The sequence below is a fragment of the Gavia stellata genome, chromosome 2 (assembly GCF_030936135.1).
Source record: "Gavia stellata isolate bGavSte3 chromosome 2, bGavSte3.hap2, whole genome shotgun sequence".
Lineage (NCBI taxonomy): Eukaryota > Metazoa > Chordata > Aves > Gaviiformes > Gaviidae > Gavia > Gavia stellata.
In genome coordinates, this window is record NC_082595.1 from 45,764,291 (window position 1) to 45,786,494 (window position 22,204).

The window sequence follows — 22,204 nt, forward strand, 5'->3', positions numbered from 1 at the left end:
CTTCAAGTTTGATAACCCCCAAACTCCAAGCATTTTGGTGAAAACTTGAAATGGTATGTTTCTATGTGGTAGCTTCAGCATTGCTCCTAAGCATTTTTTCAAACATCTTTATTTCAAATCCTTACAAAACCTTAGTATCGGGCATAAATTACTTGACAGTGATTAATCTCTCAAGTGCTTTGGAATTTTGCCTGGATTTCAATAATTCTTTCTTTGTGTGCCATGGTTGTATGAAAACCAGACCAAAGGAGGAGTACATCAATTGACAGAAAGCTGTATTACCTCTTTGCTTGAATTTGTGAAGACTGTTTTGACTCCCAGTGCTGTCCTCCCAAGTGCTTGCAACTTCCCTGGCTTGGTAATAGTTGCAAATTTTGCAAGGGTATTCTGTAATCCTACATTCAAATCAAAACCAAATTATTGAGTAGAACTGGGCCAAGGACTGCCCCCTGTAAGATCTTGCTTGAGATGCCCTTTTAGTCTGACAGAAAACTACTGACAAATATTTTTGAGAGCAGTTTATCAAACTGTTTTACACCCACTTCATGGAGATTACATCTAGGCCATGTTTCCTTAGCTTAAGTCTGAAACACAGTCCTGTGGAACAGACTCAAAACCTTTTCTATGTCAAGATATAGCAAATCAAGCTACAACCAGTGTTTTCCTTCACTAGGCAACTTAGCCCTCCAAAAATAGAAAATCAAATGGATTTACCACACATTTGCTCTCATTTAGTTATTGACCTTATTGTCTTCTAAATACTTGCCAATCATTCAGCGTAACTCATTCTGGAACCTTCCTGGGATGAATGTTAGTCTAACTGGTCTCTACCTTTTGTTATAAAACACTACACTGAGACCAGGACACTGTCAAGCAACACTGATTTGCAAAACACCCTCCCAAAGAGCCAAGGTCATCCACCAGTGTAGGTGCCCCGGGCCCATGCAGCAAGCTCAGCTCCTCCACCATGCAGCGGGGTGCTCTGCTGCAGCTCTGCCAGCATGACCACAGCTTGCTCTGGGAAGCCCTACATGGAAACAATAACTTAATTAATTTTCTTATTTGGCTTTTAGGGATGGAGGCAGAGGAGACAGCATGGTACACTCACTTGTCCCCTCCAGCCAGCCCACCTCCACTCCCTGCCAGCTGATCCTGGGAAAGGGACATCCAAACAAAGGGTTATGTTGCTACACCAAAAGGAAGAAGCTTCTTCCATATGTGGCGTGGACAATCCAGGCCAAGGCGGCTGCTCGGCTGAGTGAGGGCTGTCAGGGATGGTGGAACCCTACAAACTAAGCACAGGAACCCATAGAGAGGTCCAGCAAATACAGGAGGAGAAAACAATGTTAAGTGAAGTGGTTATGATGAGCACAAATAAAAATCAGTTAAGGAGGTACATGCTCTCAAGCTACTGTCACGTGGTTTACAAGATGACGTGGCAGAGGTGAAGTTGATCTAAAAAGAAGATTGTGCTGGCCTCACAGGTTTCAGTGAGCACATATAAATTAAAGGAACAATCTTGTCAATGCCTATCCATATGAGAAATCAGCTGTGCAGCCTAGTTGCTCTCTGCACAGTTATACAAGTCCTATAACATTTTAGTAATTTAACATTTTTAGTTACTTTGTATTAATTTTGCCACGCTTCTTTTGGAAAAACATGATGTTTAAAGATAACTAAACAAATGACATCAATTTTTATACCAGTCCACAAAGAGACTGTCCTGCTACAGATTTAATGATCGCATCTCTATTTTATGAAAGAACAGTCAAGTGCAATAGGCAAACCCTACAATATGCTTAGCCAGAACATGCAGATTCTCTGCTGTGCACCTCCCATGGTCTTTTATGTCCAAATCAAGAGCTAAATCACTTTGGAAGCATTCTGAACAGTTAACCTAAAAGGAAGCGTTGTTCTAAAGCCCTAACAAGCAGTGAAGAAGGCCACCTTATTTATTGCATCTTTAGGTCAATGTTGTATCTGAATTCAAAATAGGTTAGTGCATCATTTTCAATTTGGTAAAAAAACCAAAAACTATGCTTTCATCCTGACATAAGGATATCAACTACACATTTTGAGACCTGGATGGAACTACACCATGCCTCCTCCCCCCAGAGTCCAGGACGTGAAGATCTTCCACCACACTGCACTAGCAACACAGCCTGCCCTAAAGCTTTCAGAAAGCAAGCAACAGTCCTGGATATTCTTGAGCCACTGGGGCTGAAACAAACCAAGCATTTCTCGTGGGTGAGGGAGCTTTGGCTCCTTAGTCTTGCAGATGCTGCAATGGCTGCTTGGGGGTTGCGGGAAGAGTACGACTGCTAGAGGCTTGTACCCGGCTGAGACCTGGCTAATAAGAGCTACTGTAAGGGCCCTTCTTTTTTTTTCTTCCCCCCAGCCCCATTATATTCATCTGCACATCTATGTGGGAGGTAGCCAGAATTTACAGCTGTAATTTACTGGACTTCTGGGTTTGTTTGTTCTGCTTTAATACTATAATTTTATAGGACGTGGATTACATTCTATAAAATGACACAGTCATTTTTCACTGAGTCACTTTTCATAATCATTTCAGGCAGTATTGAATAAATAACTGAGAAATGTTTTGATAATTTAGTAGGAGTCTTCTTTGCATGTTTCATTTGGAGGATACGACACGGGAAAACTGCTTTAGCTTACTTCTAGTCATATATCTAGTGTCTATACTTTTATTATTTCATATAGAAAAAATTTTCTGTTGCACACGTACTAGCATACATGAATACTTTGATGTTATCTTTGATACTTACCCATTGTATATGAACCACTTAACATTACTGGGGTGCTTTTCGTCAAATACAGACTAAAAGCAAAAATCTAGCCAGGCCCTCCTCCTCCAAGAATAAAGAAAGAAAAAAGGAAAACAAAAGTTTTTTCCTGCCATAAAATTGTTTTGAGGTTGGAAAGAACGAGTGATGTCTCTCTTTTAGGCTTCTGGGGGAAGCCTTTCTAATGCTGGAGTTTTCAGGCTGGGAGAAGGAATTCCTGTTTTCAGGCTCTTTCAGACCAGTCAAGGGATTCTGCATCTGCCCTTAGAGCTGCATACATCAAATCTAAATCTCTAGCAGGCCAGGAAAACATCAGGGTAAGCAGTAGCTACTTCACTGCACAAGCCAATGGAGGTCTAGATGTGTATTTCTGAACACATTTTATAGATCCCATGGAGTTTTGTTTTAGAAAAGACTACTTCACGTTCAGCACATACAAAAATTTTAGTCCAATTGTTTTAATGGTTTCTTTTTCAGAAGACTACATAATAAATGAACAACTCAACCTGAGAGTCTGCCTTTATGAACTTGCTGTGGACCAGGGTCAAAGCACTCTGTACAAATATTGGAAAACCTGGTTCTAATTAAAGCCAACTTCTCTTACAATGAATCAATGATGTGCAACAGGCTGCTGGCAAAGAATAAGAGCTTCTATTAGCTCCCAAATGACACAGACAACAGATCTTGCTCACCTGCTCCTCAGCAGTTTATTTGACAGATCAATACAAAACCCACAAGCCCCGAACAAAGTACAGCAGAATCAATACTACAAGGAGATCCAGTTTCACCAGTGCAACCGATAAGGTCAAACTTGCAGCATTACCTTGGCTGAGGGAAGAGCAATGGCTGATAATAACATTTGCTGTTGCTTAAATACACGTTTTATGGATTAAAAAAAAAAAAGGGGGGGGGGCCTTCAGGAAATGCGAAACGCTGCCACGCCATCCCATCCCACTCCAGCTTTGTGCTTTTAAAGAGAGCTGAGTTTGCACTTAAAGACACTGAAACTAATGATGACTCTGCCATGACTTCATCCGGGAAGGAGCAGAACCCAGCTGAAACCAGCTCAGGGCAACCTACAAACTCTGCTGTGGGACAGCTGCTCGCTGCATATAAACAAGCCTACATTTCACATCCTCTCATCTGCGAGCAGGTGGGTGATCCAGGAAGAAATCTGGCACCGGAGAGACGGGTTTTTGCTGATCAGCATAACAACCGCCCCACCTAGTGTATCAGCCTCAGACGGCAGCATCTCTCCGAGACACAAAATCTCTCACCCGCCGCGTTTTTCCCCCAGCAGTCCCCTGGCAGTCAGCTGGGCAGCTGGAGAGGTTAAGGCACCTGAACAAATGTATGTTGGTGATAGGTGACAGGAGGTGCAGCAAATGGGTCAGAAGACTGCGGGGGCCATTGGGAGCGCACAGTATAAGGTATATTGCTGGGCTCAGGGAGAGCTGTTTTAGTGGTGACAAGGCCAGATGCTGCAGTAATCACAAGGATGCTCTTAGCTCTGAAGTCTTACCAAAAATAACTAGAGTAAGTAAGAGATAACAAAACAGGAGCTACAAGGGGGTTAATCCTACTTTATGGCTGGGCAAAACATCCCATTTCGACCGTGTACTGACAAACCTGAGCATCCACACAAAAGCCAAAAAGCTTGACTTTTCCAACTTTTTCTGTTTCCCTCCTCTGGCAGCAGAAAGGCTACCTAAGCTCTTGGGCCTTATAGGACTGGAAATATCATGAACAAAGGCAAAAGAAAGCTCATTACCTTATACATTCATTGCATGGAAAAAACCCAGAAAAGATTACTCACATGAGTGAGATTCTCTTCAAGAAATTACTATAATGCAAACAAATTGTTTAATGCCACCAACCTACTCATTTGCTGTTTTCTGTTGTGTAGTCTGTGTTTTTAGGCTCCTTCATGAACCTGTTGGAAAATCCCGACCCATCGACAATTCTCCTTATCTCCTTATCTCCAGGGCAGAGCTGGACCTGGTAAGTGTTCAGCATGTCAGCTCTGCTGGCCACCGCAGGTAATTGATGCTAGATGGAGAGCATCCTCACTTTTCTCACACTTGGTGGGCATTGCAGTGCGAAAGATCTGAAGAATAAAGATTTTCTACTGAACAGGAACCTAGAGAGCAGAGCCAAAAAGTGGTTTGCTGGTGATAAAGTGGAAAAGGCAGAGCAGAATCAACTGTTTTTTCTAGATAAAAAAAAAAAAATGCTCTGTTTGTGAACATAAAGGTGGGATTATCAAAGAACTGTCAAAAATTGGAATGAAGGAATTGCTTCTGTTCCTGTTGGGGATCTTTCACATTTTAAACTCTCTCCATTTTCCTTTGCTATCTGAGTCGCTACTTTTCTCTTCCTTTTGATACTGTAATAAAAAGACTAGCTGAATGGAAGGAGGTAATATCCCTCATGTCAGTGAAGAAGAGCTAACATGCTCCTCATTCCCACTCACAAGCAGAAGAGGTGCATCACGGACAATCCCCTGCTATCCCAGCCCTTACCTAAGTAACAAGGAGCCCAGGCAGAGCTCTCATCCCACAGGGAGACCCTCTCGTGTGAAGCCAGGCTGCCTGGAGACCCCCATGTCATCAAGTGTACCTTCGTAGGGCTTTCACAGGAAAAAGGTAGAAGTCGCTATGTGAAGTTGCCTACTATGAAATTGCTGTAGATGCTTTCTGCTTGCTCCTTGTTTAATTGCCTTTGGAAAACACTCTCACATTTATTTTGATCATTATTGAACCTGGGCAATCACAAAAAGTGTTAATGCATCTCACGCCTGCTTACATCAGGATTTTCTTAAGAGGCTGGAACTGAAAAATACCCCAATCTGGTCCCAAAGGGACTTTTGCCCTGCAAAGGACTGTGATACTGAATTTCAGGTCACCTCATCTTTGTAAAGTGTTGTGAAGAGGCCTTCCTGGGACAAAAGCTGCAGCGATGTATTTCAGCCTGAGCCAAAGCCCTTTGAAGTTGATAGCAGCATTGCCAGCCACAAGTGTACACAAATAATGAATCAGGCCTCCAGAAACATGAGGATGACATAGAAAGCATATTATAACTTCATTTAAAATAAATAAAAAAAAAACCCAGTAAACTTCTCTGTCTCTTTCTCCTAATTTATGAATGCCTGGGCATGGCAGAATCATGTTTTCATAAGTTTTCAACAACAAAGAAGCCCAGCAGCCACTGAAAAAATTACTAGCCGAGAATGTGAGTATAAGAGCCAAACCAAAACAGTATTAAACACTGGAAACTCACAATGAAATCACAAGCCCAGAAATACTGGCAGTAGACTTCAGCGGCAGTGTAATGCTGTGTTTCAAAGAAAAGGGCTGCACAGCAGCTGAAGCTGAAGCTCGGGTGGGTTCCAGTCACAGCGATAGCTTGGCTGGACCATGCTGGCATAGCCCGAGCTGCACCCTCCATTGAAGAATGCTTGGTCTGCTGGAAGTGCTGGGTCTCCTCCTTTTTCTCAAAGCCAATGCATGTGCTGACGTCAAAATGTCCATATATTCTACTAACACTGGACCAAATACACTGAAATGGGAGGAAAAATGTTGGCACAGACCAGAGGGGAAAAGGAAGAGGGTGTCCAGCCCTTTCTCCTTCTGTGGCAATCATCTCAAAGCACAGTGACCTAAACCTGCTTCCCCATTCCGAGTGAGGGTCCATGTGGCCAGCCTTCAGCCTTTCTCTTGGAGATGCTTGATAGCTACCAACTGGTTCCTTCCTTCCCTGTGACTGTGTACCTGTATTTTCCAGCAGAGAAAGCAAGGCTCCGCCAGTCTGATAGCTAGATGCTTATATTTCAGTGGTTTAGAAAAACATTATTTAAATGAACTGGACTGAACTGAAGGTTGTTAGCTGTTTTTTCATATATACATCCATCATCATACCCAAGAACCTATCAATGCCTATGGACAGGGCATATGCATACTTGATATGCTCTTATTCCTTGCATATCATGAATTCTCAAGAGAAGAACCCATACTGCAATTTTACATGTAAAACATGCAGACCTACTAAAAACTGCCCTGCAGTTCTATGGCAGAGTATTCCCATGCCCACTATCCACACCACTCAGCCAATATTCAGCACTCTTACAGAAACTCCCGGGTTCAGAGCAATCCACTTACTTACAGACATTACATCCTTCAGAGCAGCACAGAGGGAAGATACCCCATTAGAAGACAAGCAGGGAATTTTGGTTCCCTGAACCACACCCACCTTTACTGTAGGAGTCTTCAGCATCAGAGTGAATCCCACAGACATCTGGCATCTACCAAATGCCGCTGAACCTGGCTTCTGATTTCTCCTCAGTGTAATTATTACACTGGCTGAATCACTTTCACAGTGATCCCAAATTGCCACAAAACATGAAAGCCACTCTTAAAACAACTCTGATTCTAAAAGATTAAGCTCCCATTAACAAATGGAGATTAGGACTGCTGAAAAGTGTGCATATTTTGATAGCTTTTATTGACATGTAAAAGGATTAGAATCAGAAATCGTTTGCATGTATTTTTAAAACTCAGGTCCTTCTTATAAATGTGTGTAATTTGAAGCATCTAATCCTGAGTCTGAGAGATGCATATTTGCCATTTACAGAGCTCTTTCTGGATTTTTTTTCCCTTGCTGCTATTATTATGATAATCAATGTTTGTATAAAAACATTTTGGATCAAATCTCATTTCCTTCATACATGATATGCATGAATTTTAGTTTTCTGGGATTTACTTCCTGTATGAGCTATATATAACTGAGACAAATTCACTGGAGCAGAAGTATGGAGTTTTAATAAGTATTAGAATTCACTTCACTAATTAGTGCCTGAATTAAAATCTCCTTGACATCATTTCTTTAAAAATAGCAATGGGCTTAGAAGACTGACAAAACTTGTTTATTCGATGGACTTTTCACTGTCAAGACCCTGTTGCCTAGAATTCATACAAATATACTCAATATTTACTTAAACTCATCTAAATATACATTTATCTTAAGCCTAGAGTAAAAGTGAGTGTAACAGAGCTCCTTTTCAAAATACTGAGGGAGAATTTCCTTTGGTTTTGCCCTTTCATTTCACTTCTCTCGTTGTCAGTTATTTCTTTGCTGCTTGGGAGAGTTCCTTCCCATCTCTTTCTCTTCCCTCTATTTTTAAAGGAGGTGCAGAGGACACCCTGCCACAGATGGGGGGACACAGATGTGGCTCTTCCGTACAGTCAAAAAGCAAGATCCATCTTCATCTCCCTGGCCCAGTGTGTCTGGTGCAGGTGGATGGCTGTAATGCTCAGTCTTATGTCCCCCACTGTCATTTCTGGACAGTGGCCTAACCAGAGAACAATAAGAAAAACCACAACTGCAAAAGACTCTGCTCATTGCCACTGCAAAACAGCTTCTTTTCTCATACTTTTTAGTGCATTTCCAGCTCTGATTTTAAGTGCTTCCAGCAGGGTAGCTTTCACTGTTCCTCCTGGGAGACTATTTCCCAGCCCAATAAATCTCACTCCCAAGAAACATCTTTTACACATGTCCCCTCCTGTGCTTGCAGCACTTTTCCAATCTTGGCCTAGAATGAATGGAACAAATATCTTTTTCCCCACAGAGTTTACACAAAAATGCAATAAAGTTGCAAAAGCTGTGTGCTCCACCGAGTTACTTTCACTCACTAGGAATTTCTGTGATACCAACTTTCGTGTTGCTTGCAATAGATAGTGTCTAATTTTAATAAATTACAGCAATTCCACTGAAGTGCAAAACCATTCAAACCAGACAATATAATTACAAACTTCATAGAAGACATAAGAAAAGAGGTATAAAAAAATCTTTACTTAAACTGCTGAGATCAAGACTAAGTCCAATGAGTCTTTCTCCCCCTGAATTCAGCAGACTGGTTACAGACATCTCTCCAGCACTGTCAGTTATGTTTCCTTTCTCTTTTTAAAAGACTGGCAACTGCGTTATTCTAGACATTGTAAAAAAAGTGCTTTCACTTACGTTTAACCCAGCTTGAGCTAAGAATGATTTCAAAGTATCAACTAATTTGATATTAGGCAACTACCTTGCTATTTCGAGATAGCGTGCCACCTTCCCTCACCCAAGGATGGGCAAATCTGCGGAGCTGCCTGTCTCCTGGTGCTGCCTCCATAGCAGGCACCCAATGAAAGGCTTTATTTGTCCTCATGGAAGCTGCAAGGGGAGGAACTTTCTTCCAGGGTCTGACGATGACCAGGTGAGGTCTTTGACACAGAGCCAGAAAAGGGCAGGCAGCATGGCCGAAGCCCCAAGCTCACCCCAAAGTCTTTCACCCCTGTAGCTGAAAGTAAGTCATTCACTCTGCTGTTTCCCTCCAGGTCTGTCAGATTCTGCACTGCGAGGGTGTAGCTTTCAGATCCTATTTCTGATAGACCACTAAATGCACAAGCTGTAGTACAACGCGCTCATGTACCATGTGCCCAGTGATAAACATCCATACCACAGAGTGAAATGGGAGCTGTTGGCTCATGAACGAAAACCACCTACAAAATCATATCTACATTCACCAGTTCACCTTGTGAAGATCTCATTAGACAAATCCCAAATAAGAGAAATCTCTGAAAATTGCTGCACCAATCCTTTGGAAATCTTTCCCCAAAATGTTTTTTTGCTATTTGCAGATCAAAAGCCGTTGTTTATCTCAACTTCCAAAGAATAAGGCAAAATTCATAGCAGATGTGTCTCCAAAGACTTAAATAGCTGGGTGGCAGCATATTTTTTGGATTTGCTATTCACTAAAATAAACATGGTGTGAAATATTGCCATTTAGTTTTGTTTGCAGCAAGGCATAACAGGAAGACACCATGATTTTTTTTTTTCTCTGATGTTCAGGTCTCAAGAGTCCAAAGGCTGGAAGAAAGACGCCGTGCCCCTGGGGAGCTGTAACTCTCCCTCTTGGCTCACTCCTAAGGGTACAGAGTTGAGAGTCTACTCAGAGAAACACAGGCAGAGGTGCCTATAGCCCAAGTAATGAAGGCAGCATGCTGTGCTTCATCCTTGGGGCTGGAGCAGTTTATATTGTGACTTGGGATGTCCACTAGTCCCCAATGGACTAGACTTGCTCTGGCTGTGTGAGTGAAATGACTTATTTCAAATCCAACCCTTCTGAACTTGCCAAAACTGCTTTTAATCAGAAAAAACATCAGAATTATGTCTTGTAGATGCTGCCTTTTCATGCTGTGCTTTGGTAGCACTCTTTTTTTTTTCAGATAAAAAGTTCACAGTTCCATCGGTGGTTTAAACCGCTAACATTAACTGCCAGTCCTGACACTGGGCAACAGAGGATATAAAAAAGGGGCAAGCAGATGACTGCTAATTATCCTTTCACTCACAAAGTTTAAATATAGCTGCCTGTGTTTGAACACAAAGAAGGCCTGCAATTAGGACATATTCAACTGCAAATGCATTGCAACCCCTTCTTTACTTTGCTTGTAGCTGATACAAAACAGTACCTCAACATCAATTCTACTTGGCGCCTGTAATTTTCTTGAGTACTGTGTGTATTAGTCACAGATGTATCTTAAAAGCTGTGATTGTCCCCCAAAAACAGAAAAAGCAAACACACATGCTCTGGAGGGGGAGCTTTGCTCAACGTGTTCTTTCGGGCCTGGTTCCATGAAATACTTCTTTATACATCCTTATTCTTTCAGGAAGGCATTTGAACCTTTAAAGAATTTGATATCCAGCGATTTAGCCATGATAAAGTGAAGTGGCAGTGGTTACACTTGCCCTGTATAGGTGGATGGGGTCCCTTAGAATAATCACATTTCTGTGCCAGGGAAATTCTGACACTTGTCTGCTGCCTTCGTTCCTATTCCTGCTCCCCAAACTAGAAGAAAAAACGCTCCTATATCAAATTTTCATATGATGAAAAATTCTAAAAACCCTAGACTAATTTTTTCAAATGACAATTTACCATTTTCAAATTTTGTCAGATATTTCTCCTGAAAATGCAGAAATGTGACTGATATCATGATTGTTTCTACAAAAAAGTGGATTTTCAAAAACTCTTATTTCATCAGGATACATTTGTATTCAAAGAAACTTTAGCTAACTTAACAGCTTTAAATAATGTAGGGATCGTGCCAGGCTTCAGCCTTTTCCTGATCCTCACCACTGTGCCAAGCTTTGTCTTAAAAAGGCTCTGAAGCACTTCTCCTCCATTCTTAACATTCATCAACCCTTTCTTTTTCAATTTTTAGGAGATCTTTTTTTCCCTTCCCAATGAATTCCTAAAACCGAACGAATCTCTGCTCTGCCTGTACAAATTCTGACCTTTATCTCCCTGTGACAGTCAGAAAACAAACTTAACGTTTGCAGGTTCCTATTCCATTCACACCTCAGTCTCTGGGGTCAAAGAGCCTCCAACATCTGGGAACCACTGGAGTGCATCAGACTTGAGTGGGCAGGACAGAACCTAACACGTACACAGCCAGACCTAGACAGAGGATTATCAAAAGTGGTATGTAGGCTATTGACACAATATAAATGAGATTTCTTGAAAGCTGTGGAGAAAATAGAAAAGAAGCTAGCAGGGGAGAGGGGAGTGAAAGAGTGGAGATAAGGTGAAAGCAAGAAAGGGATGAGTGCCTTTTATTTCCAGTATAGTCTGGATAGGAATGGCTTGGGTGAAGGTGCCAAAACTGAGCTGATGCATCCAGCTAACAGAAATAGTGTGTGGTACTGTGCAACTGGCCAAATTCCCCAAGTGGGAGCCAACGCAATTTGCGTGCGAAACTGAAGTCATGTCTGAAGTTGAAGGGGGAGAAAAAGTAACTGCTTTTAATAGGAGTCCACTCTCCCCAAACAAGTTTTTCTTCTTGATACTGTAAATTGTGCAAATGTTAAAAAATGTAGGGCAAGCTGTAAAATACATGTTTAATTAAAAATAGCCATTAAATGCTACATTTTCTGAAAAATAAGACATTTACTAAAAACCATTTTCATTATTTCAAAGAGAAGTCATTTATACACAGTATTTTAACATGTGGAGCGTTGCCACCTTTCTGCCTCTAGTAGAACGCTTCCTCTTCCACATTTCCCTCGAGCCCCCCCACTGTTCGGCCCTGTATTCCTCTGAATGTGGTGAAGCGGTTTTAACAACAACATGAGAAATGGGAAGGGCAATCCAGAATGTGCCAGAAATAGGTAAGAAACATGAGAGAGAAGAGAGAGAGTAAGAAAGTGTCTTACCACCAAAGTGGTTTAAGCTGCTTTTTAGCTCCACTTCGTTATGAAGTCCTCTACCTGAGAGCACGGCAGAATTGCAAAGCTTAGCGGCTTTGAAACTTCAGGCTATGTTAAAGCAGTGCCAACACTTCTGAGCCCATTGTGCTAAGTACTTGATGCTGATACAATTTACTAATATTTCACTGCTTCACCCTTTCAAAACTCAAAAATCCTAACAATACTAGAGGCACTTACAGAATTTATTCAACACAACATATTTGAAGTCCAGTTCTGCATCAAAACTGCATGATGGGGAATAAGTTTTCTCAGCTCATCACCGAGGGAAGTGTTGACTGCCTACAAACTCTGCTTGTGTTTCAGGAAGATCACAGTGTTCTCCACATGAATGAAAAGCAAGAGCATCCCTTGTTGTGGTGGGTTTTAAGACTGACAGTTTCAAAGATAAAGTGAAAAGTGATTGAACTTAGAACACTGAAGCTAGGATTTTCTATTTTCTTCTGGAAGTTTTTCCTTTCATGCCACTTGGTTTGTACCTGAAAAAAACCTAACTTCTGCATCTGCTAAAAACAGCAACATGCTAGGTAAAATGCTAGCGGGAAAAAAAAAAAAGGAAAGATTACCACTGAAGGGATCTTTGCCTTATGCTAAAGCATATTCAATGAGAACTACTAAAAATTCAGAAGCAAGACTAATACTCGTGTTGCCAAAAACTGAAATCCTACAGAATTTCTGGTATTGAAAAGATTCTGACTTCAAAAAGGAAAAATAAATAAAAATGTAAATTCTTCAACAATCTTTGAAAAAACTGCCAACTACCCCCAGCCCTTTGACCTTAAATAGTGCCTGCTTTTTCAGGAAATAACAGCAAAAAGAGCAGGAGGCGGGGTTGGTGGGGAAGAAAGATAAATGATTTATGCTAATGATGGATTTGATGGATGAAACATTTAGGCTTTAAAATCAAAACAAAAGCTTTTTTGGAACAAGTTGTTTACATTCAACAAGAGAAGGAATAAAAAGTTTTCTTCAGCTACTCTTTAGATCAGTTCTTCAGGCTTCATACTTGACGTGCAGTCTGATATTAAATGGTTACTTGCTAGAAGCCACACATCAGCAGGAAGTGCTAAATGCCAAAGGGCCTTGAGAAACTAAAACACACACAGTAGCAAAACGCTGAACAGATGACACAGTCAGCTACTGATTAGTTGCTGCAAAATACGCATTAAATTGTACGCTGCGAATGTTTGCAGTCCAATTTCTACTTAGCCAACCATAAAGATTATTACCACGTTTAGAAAAGACTTTTTTTTTTTTTAATCCTGAGCCCAAGTCTGAATATTTGATTGTAAAGCTGTTGTCCCAGAAACTGGGTCATGTGTAAATGACACATGGTATACAAGGTTTGTATTTGTAAATCATAGTGTTCCCTGTGTTCCCAGTGTTCCCTGTTTCACACTTAATCAGGGTTAATACCAAGAACATATCCCAGTTATTCTGGAAAAGTTGGTGTGGAATAATGTCTTTTAGTCCAGGATAAAACAGGCAGATTCTTATTTCATATGCAATATTGTATAAACTTATATTAGAAACGGCTGGCGATATTCTGGCACACACTTCTTCCCTGCACGCCCACCTAATCTTATAAACTAAACCAGTTTTCAGGCAGACTTAAACTTTATCAATGTATGCAGTACAAAATGTTATATGATTCTTGGATTTTTCCTCAGCACACTTCTGAAACTACAAGTTACATATAAGGATGACTGGAATGACATTTAACATTACGGGATGATGATCTAAGCGTATTTCCAGATTATGAAGAAGTAGATGCTTTAATTCTATAAGCATATGTCAAATTTCATGTGGTTATGATTGCTGCCTCTTTATGATAGTTCAAATTTTCAAACTGATGGAAAAATGTTAATGTGGACTTAGGGACAAGATGCACTATTTCTTGGAAATTACACAGTTGTGTTGAGTTTAGTTTCTAAATCCCCAACAGCAATGATTTGTCTTAACTTCTACTATAGTTTTCTACCCCAAATTGTCTGCCTTGGGCTTCTTGCAACGTTCTGTACTTTGATTTATGTTGCAAACAAGTCCTGCTTGATACAATGGAGAATCATGTTTTCCCGTAACTACCATATTTTCATATAATGTACCAAAGCCAGATGCTTTAGTTATGAGTATTCTTCCACATCATGAGGCTGCTGCCCCCTCACCCCCATCTGATGACTGGAAAACACTATCTTTCTAACCACCCTCCCAAAACACATCTGATGTCTTCTTCACAAACACTGAACTCCCATAGACCCTGTTAGGACTCTTGCTTGGTGTATATAGAAAATGGATCCAAGAAAATTGAGTCTGTAGCTATTTTGGGACATAGAAGTGCAGAGGGAAATACAGGCACACCTTAATAACTACCTATCTACCTAGCCAAAATTTATCTTTTTCCCTAGGTTCCAAGCCCCCAGATAGTCAAGTCGATCTCTAGATAAGAGTTTTTTGGGTTTCACTCTTTCTAGATGCTCAAATACCTCCAGCTGTCAAAAACATTTTATTTCCTTTGCATCAGCCCAAAAGTTTATCCTTTAAGAAGAGAATCTGACATTTGTTAAGTTTGCACAGTGGAGCACTCTGATCATGAAAAGCTTCAATAATTCCAAAAATCGTCAATTTTCTTCCCATGCAACATCAGCCACTCTGATCACTACAAGAAATCTTCCCTGATTCTTCACTGAAGTAGGTGAGTTTAATACATCTTCTCACCCATCCTATTCTGGACTCAGCAGCAGAAGGAATCGTAGCTGTTTCTCATTATAATTTTGAAAAAATTAACCTGCAAAGGACCACTTCGCTAGACAAAAATACCCAGAATAGTCCTGGGATGTACAAGTTTTGAGGTAGGACTGTCATTTGCACTCAGCCTTTCACTGTCTGCTGCAACCCAGCATCTGGGGTACAGCCTGAGGTATTGATGAATTGCTGTCTGAATTCTCCGGTAGGTTTTTTCGTCTGTCAGAAAGGCACAAAAAAAAAGAATTAAAGGAATGGAAACATGCATGAGGAGCTCATCTCTCTACCTGAAAGGTGTGCTTCTTAGCAGTGGAACAAATTATCTGAAACTTCTACTTCTTGCTAAAGAGAAAGACCTCAAGCGGAACTGCAACAATATGACAGTGTCAATCCCAGAGTGAAGAAATGGGTGTTTTTTTGACTTCTGGTCTGAGCAGTAAAGTTCCCTTTTCACCAAGACGTACCTCACCACAAACCTCACCACCTTTGGAACAAAATGCAAGGCTGTATAGCAAAAACCACAACACTAAAAAGAGAGCAAACTGAAAACTGTCTACGTGGACATGCAGATAGAGAACGGCCACCACCGTAGCTGAGGTTGGTGCCTGAGGGCTGTGACGAACAGAACCGCCGGCGCTGCATCGCAACCGGAGCACAAAGGCAGCTGACATGAAAGAGCAGCCTCCCCCTCCACCCTGCACCCCGGAGCTTACTGCTCATGCTGAGAGAGGCCCTCAGCCCTGCGGCCACCAAATCTAGATTTTGGACAAGTTCTGCGAAAGCCTTTTGGACAGGGTTTTTATTTCAAATGCAGTTCGGTCCCCATCTATGCTGGGCAAATCAAGAAACTTGGCTAACTTGATCCACCTTTAAGGTGGGTTTAAATCTAGTCACTAAATGCGGAAGGCTGCTTATGTAATTCAAACAGCATCCTTGGAGTGGCTCTGGTGCTGAGCTGAAATTTCAGGAGAATATTTTTTTCTTCACCAATCTCTTAGAGATGCTCTGACAAACTAGCCGGTTGTCAGGTGGGGCGTACCACGATGCTGAAGTGATGCACAGGCTATGCCTGCCACAGGCTCTGAACTTCACTGACATTGCACTTTTTTGGGCTCTAAATCAAAAATCTAGATAGTGCCACCCTTACTCATGATGAAGATCACCTTATTCTCCTAGGGTTTAGCAGAAGTTAAAAAAAGAGTTGGAAGGTAAAGGCTTGATACAACAATGGGTGAGGTGACAGCCCAGAGAGGGAAATTAAGTAATCTTCTACCACTAACCCTAAAAGAAAAGGCCAGCTTTAAGAAGAAGAAAAAAACTGAAAATGTACAGTCCTCACAAACTGGACCGCAGCTGATGAAGTGAGATGCTGTAAAGTGACACCAGGAAGTTGCTACTTTCAGTACGTGATAATAGCAGAGGAAGGAGTAGGGGTAAGAAGGCACAGGCAGCATAAACATGGGGACCACCCGCCCAGCCTCACTGTACAATCGAGATACATACAGTACTGATCTAGAATAAAAACCAGATGCATTTTATGAGCCACTGCCAAAGCTGCTTTTGGAGATGCTATTATATTTCCCTTAGCTGGAAGGGTCTCTACAAATATTGCCTCTTAACAGATCCTGCTCTGAGAACGGTGGATAAATGGTGGTAAAACACACGACAGTGTGAACTGTCTATAGGGGTACCAACCCATCACTGATGAACTGCGAGGAGACAATACCATCTTCTCAGCACAACTGGCATCAGGATCTAGAAAATGAAGACAAATATGCAACAGAAACCACAACTTGTGATTTCAACAGTTGCAAGTGAATCACTCCAGGAACAGGCAGTAAGCAAACATTTTGCAGGTTATTTAAAATGCAAATGGTTCTTTTCTAAATGGAGCAGCTGGAGCACAAGTAACATCTGATGTAAATGAGTGACCTACTTTAAAATAATCAAATGGTACAGCTAGAGAAAGAGGTAGAAGCAAAAATAATAATAAGGCTCATATTGTTTCTCTAAGTGCTTCACATTTCTGTCCCCATTATGGTTGTTCTCCAGGTTAGCGGGGGAATGAAAAAGCAAGTTATTTTAATGGCATCTCAGCATCAAAACAATTCTCTAACAACCACATCAAAAATTAAAGAGCTTTGCATCTTTAATGCATACTTGCCTTTTTAAAGAGGGAATCAACAGTTGTGTGGCAGCATGTAAGTATTTTTGTTGTGCCCAATGAGCAGCCAGAAAAAAATACAGGAAGCAGCAATGGAGAAAATACAGAAGGAAAGAAAAGATGTTGAAAAAATAAAAACCAGACAAAGCAACTCCTGTCACTTGCTGGCAGGAAGCACATCCTCAAAATTAAAAGAAAAAAATCAAGTAGGGCAACAGGGAGGCCTAAATTTTGTGTGTAAGAAACTACAAATAACAACACGCCTTTGAAAACATCATCATTTTACCTCCACTGGATTTGCCAGTCTCTTGGAATGAACCCAGCTCATTGTTAGTAGTCTTTGTAGTTGAACTAACAAGCAACATAGTCTAACATTGACATAGTCTCAATCTTGTCAACCTCTGTGGCAATCCCTCTGCATCCAGGTTAAGGCATCTTGTGTACACATCAAGTTGTAGGGCATTGTTCATGCAGCACTCTTCTGGACGGTGCTGAAATACACCTTACACCTAAAAGTAGTCCTTTCTGATTTGGACAAACTGCTGGAACCTCCTCCCTCCTCCCTGTCCCAAATGTCCTTCAACGTAACTTTTAAGTAGACACGGAAGAAGGTAGAGCAGAAAATGATGCAGAAAATGGCACATAGAGTTGTTTTTGCTTGCAGCCTCTGTCTCCACAAGCTAAATGTACTAGCTCCTATGTGACTAAGAGTTTTCACTCCCTTTCTCCTCATGAGGCGGGCATAGCTGAATATTTGAGCTTCCCCAAGCAAATGGTCTGCTTCATCTTAACACTCTCTGAGGAGCAAACATAAGAGGACACTGTCGTCCATCGCAGACACAACTCTGCACAGCACTGTCCTACTTGTGCTGCAGCAGAGGAGGTCCCTCAGTGCACTCCGGAGCTTCCCTGACAGCGTTGTAGTTCACGGGTACCTCTGTGCAGTAGAGTGTACGAGTGCATCCAAAATATCTACATCGCCAGGGATGTGTGTGCCTACAGTCTTGTTGTAGTCAGTAGAGCAGGGCTGATTTGCAACCAGGTGAGCACACGTTTTCAAAATGTGCTCAGCAGTATGGAGGCCAGAATTTCATTTTCCTTAATACCCAACCTCAGGAACCAGCCTGAGTAAAGAATAGCTCAACTGAATATGTATTTGTATTACTTTGGCCACTTTCAAATATCTGCACTGTAAACTAGGACCCTCACTTTCTCTCATTTTACACAGCAAAGTTACTCCGAATGCTGCAGGAAGCCTGCTCCGTCCCAAAGGGCCACCTTCCACCCCCAAATCATCCCCTGCGCACTTGCAGTGGTTACCTCCTGAAAGGACGGTGGGATACTGACTCACACATTGTTTTGCCTCCCCTATTAATGTAAAACTCGAAGGCGATATAAGTGCATGAAGTAAAATCCTAACACGCAATTGAAGCATAATGTGCGAAGCGGCAGGACAAGGAGTTTTGATGTCCCCGCAATACACCCTGGAGCCCTCCTGGGGTTTTTCTGCCCTTGCAGTCAGAGATGCTTCGGCGACCGGGTAGGTACCCCAGACTTTACTGGGGTTCATTTAAACCTGAGAACACGGGTATGAAAAGCCAGGAACGTGACGAACACCATCTCGAGCGGTAGATGAAGCAGCACGTAAACCAGGGACCCACACTTCGGCCACCGAGAGAAGGCAGTCCTAGGTCGGGGAGGGCAGGGTAGGGTGTGGAGGAGGATGTCTTCTCCCAGTTCCCCAGTTCAGCTCGGCTCGGGGTGGGGCTCGGGCACAAGGACCCTCCCCACCCACCCCCTTACCTGAGCCGCCCACGGTGGACCGCAGCAGGCAGGTTCTCCGGGAGGAGGAGAAGGAGGAGATGTCGCTTTGAGAGCGGCCGCGGGGACCGGGCAAGGACCAGGCGGGCGGCGGTGCTCCCCCGGTGCTCCCCGGCTTCTCAGCCATCGCCGTCCGGGGAGTCGAGAGGGGCAGGGAGGAGAAGAGAGGAGAGGAGAGGAGACGAGAGGAGGGAAAGAGGCGGCGAGGGAGGGGAAAGGGAAAGTTTGCAGAGGAAGAGCCGCCCCTCGCCTCCGACCGCCCCGCCGGAGCGGGGCCGCCCCGCCGGACGGCGACGGGGATTTTGGGTCTGTCGGAGCCTAAATTTTGTGTTTGCACAGGGGCAAAGCAAGGGGGTGTGTGTGTGCAGATGCACGGAGGGAGGGGACGAGGGGGGGACTCCCGCATCCCCTCCCTCCGTGCATCTGCACTCCCCCCTCGGGGTGTCTTCGTGCTCCCCATTCCCGTCATTTCCAAGTCTCAGGAAAAAAAGAAACGAGAATCGGTTAAAAAAGAGCCGAGCAACCGACACCACCACTTCTGTTTTGTGTAACAGGGTGCCTTCCCTCCTCCCCCGGCTGTGCCCCGCAAAACCGGGAGGTTGCAGAAGGCATCGCACCCCTGCAGCCGAGCGGGGAGGGCGATGAGTCAGATCTCCTGCCCCCCACTTTCGTCTTTCTTCACGTTTGGGTTGCAGGCAAGAGGCTCTCCACAACCAGTTTTACAACCGTGTGACTCAACGTTTTGGGAGGAAGGTACTCCTTCTGCCTTTCAGATCAGAAGTGGGAGTCACACCAACTTTGGCAAGAGCAAAATCAAGCCCCGTGGTTTCATTTTCTGGTGTTTGTTTTACAGATATGCTTTTATGATATGATTAATCTTTAAAAAGATATTTAATGTTTTCACTGCTTTTAACAGGAAAATAATTTTATATTCTGCCTCGAATAAAATCCTCGCTGCCCTAAAGCCACTGGCACAATGGCAAAGATAGACAGGACTTCACCCTGTATTTTTAACACATCCAGTGCCACATTACCTAGCTATCAAAGTCCCATTCAGGCTTTATGAAAACATTATAGCAACTACCACTCTCCAGGTCTGAATCAAACCCTATCGAGTCTGAAACGTGTCCATGTGAAATTCAGTTACTGGCCTCTGTTTCTCACCAAGCAACCGAGTGCCTTCCTCTCAAGGCCAAGCTCCCCAGGCACGGCGGTTTTGCGGTCTTCCCAGCAGTCATACAGCTCAGGCACCCTTCACCTTTTTCCAAGCAATCGATCCAGTACATGAGTCTCGTATGTCAGCCATCAGGCAGGTCAAAAGGTTTTTTCTGCTCCACATCTCCCAGGGAATTGCCTTCATTATTTCCTCTCCTTCTTCCCTCTGCTGACAGACCAGCCTGCTCCTTCCCCAGCTGCGGAGAGCTTTCCCAGTGGGACTGTGTTGCGAGAGTGAGAGGCAGGGGCTTCTCCTTGCGGGGCGTGGCAGTGAGCTCCACACTTACAGACCTTCCTGGGGGTGCCGGTGGCTCCAGCACAGTGCAGGCAGGCACACGGCACCAAGGTTTAGAGAGATTCCTGCAGGTGCAGACACCGGTCTTGCGTTATTGACAAGATCTTACAATGTACTATTTTTATTACGTACCCTTAGCAGCTTGCATCATTACAGATGTCACTGTGCACTGAGGACTTTTTCCCCCAGTGGAGATTTCAGTAGCTGTCCCTGCGTGGGCTGGTGACATTTTCTGAACCTGTTTATGCCTTAATCAGAAGTGTACTCACAGCTGCTATTTACTGAACTGTTTTCCACTTCTTTTTTTTTTCTTTTTTAAATTTAAAGGATATGATCAAGTTCATTATTGAAATACACAGTTCCTGTTCCAAATGTCACCAAAGTCAATGGCAGGTCACTGATGTCAGTGGGCTTTGGGTCAGACCCCTGAGCTTTTTTTGAAACATTTTTCCTTCAAAGCATTTTGAGCCACAGAGCAGTTGTAACTTTGGCATGCTGTACAGAATAAACTTCACAGAGTCTCCTTCAAAATTCCCACATTCAGGAGCTGCTCAGTGCCTGCAACCCTTTGGTATGATCAAAAAGAGAAGGAGAACATGAAGAAATCCAAAGACAAACTAGAAAAGATACCATAGCAAGAGGTCAAAGGCATTTAAGGATTCCTTTTGAGAAGCAAAGTGACATGTAAAGGGGTGAAGGTAAAAGAAGACATAGAGAAAGTCGGTCAACATTGAATGTAAAACAAATATGAAGAGGCTCCTATTGTGATATCAAAGTGCTTTTGTAAATCAGAGTAATGTGAAGAGTCAGTCAGAAAGAATGATACCAGGGAAGTCACAATGTTTTATGCCAGCCTGTAACTTAATACACTCATCAAGGTACATACATAAATGAAAATATTAAAAATTTACGTACTTCCCATTTTCACAGCCCTGTAGATATTTTTGGACGAAATGTAACAGCTGTGGTTAATGGCTCTGGAAACTGAAGGTCTGTTTCCATGGAACAGCAGTAAAGTACACATCCTTCCCAGGTGGAGAGAGATTAATTCGGTTGTCTGCTCATTCCTTTTTAACTGATCATTTTCCAAATGACTTTGGAAAGTTAGTATTTGTTGATTAAACCAAATTATTTCACAAAGGCCAGCCTATGGCTGCTGGGGTCTGATGCAAAAATACACAATTTGGGCATTGGGAAAAACGGGAGAAGCGCTAGCACGTGCCAGAAAGATGCTGGAAGATGCATCTTTTAGAGTACGTGCCTGCCCCCCTTGTTCTGCAGCACAAATGCAAAGTGTCATCTACTGAAGCAAGGCAGCTTCAGCACCGGCTTCCTCCGAAGCCATTCTAATGGTCAGGGAAATACCTCCTTGACAGGCTTTGGGGCACCTCTCTACCCTGGAAGCCATCCCGTCCTAGAGCTGCAGAGCGATGAACATGATGCCGGGAAGGGAAGGGAAGGGAAGGGAAGGGAAGGGAAGGCAAGGCAAGGCAAGGCAAGGCAAGGCAAGGCAAGGCAAGGCAAGGGAAGGCTCTGCGGTGGGACACAGAGCCTGTGGTTGGAAGCAGGCAGGAAGGGCAAATCCGGCAGGCCGCCGAGGCCACCTCTGAAGCAGACGCTGGCTGCAGATCCAAGACGCAGACTGGATCAGAACGCAGATCCAGCAGACCCCGGCAGGCAGCTCTCAGGCAAGCACTGAAGCAGAACGGCCGGTGCTCTCCTCGGTGAGGAGGGCAGTACCGAACGGCACAGGGCCGAGCGGGCGGTCCGCCTGGGGCGGGAGGGGCGGGAGGAGCACGGTGAGATGTGGGCCAAGGCAGGAGTCGGTCACTTCATTTTCTTCAAATCCTTAAAATCCAGGTG

The 22,204-nt window shown here is 43.1% G+C and overlaps 1 protein-coding gene across 1 annotated transcript in view; it reads right to left on the reverse strand.

The window, feature by feature from the left end:
- PHACTR2 (phosphatase and actin regulator 2) overlaps window positions 1-18,958 on the reverse strand; it is a 153,418-nt gene extending 134,460 nt beyond the window's left edge. The window contains exon 1 of the mRNA XM_059832297.1: window positions 18,814-18,958. Coding sequence (XP_059688280.1) covers window positions 18,814-18,958 — 145 coding nt within the window. The remainder of the gene's footprint in view (window positions 1-18,813) is intronic.
- Window positions 18,959-22,204: the final 3,246 nt, after the last annotated feature.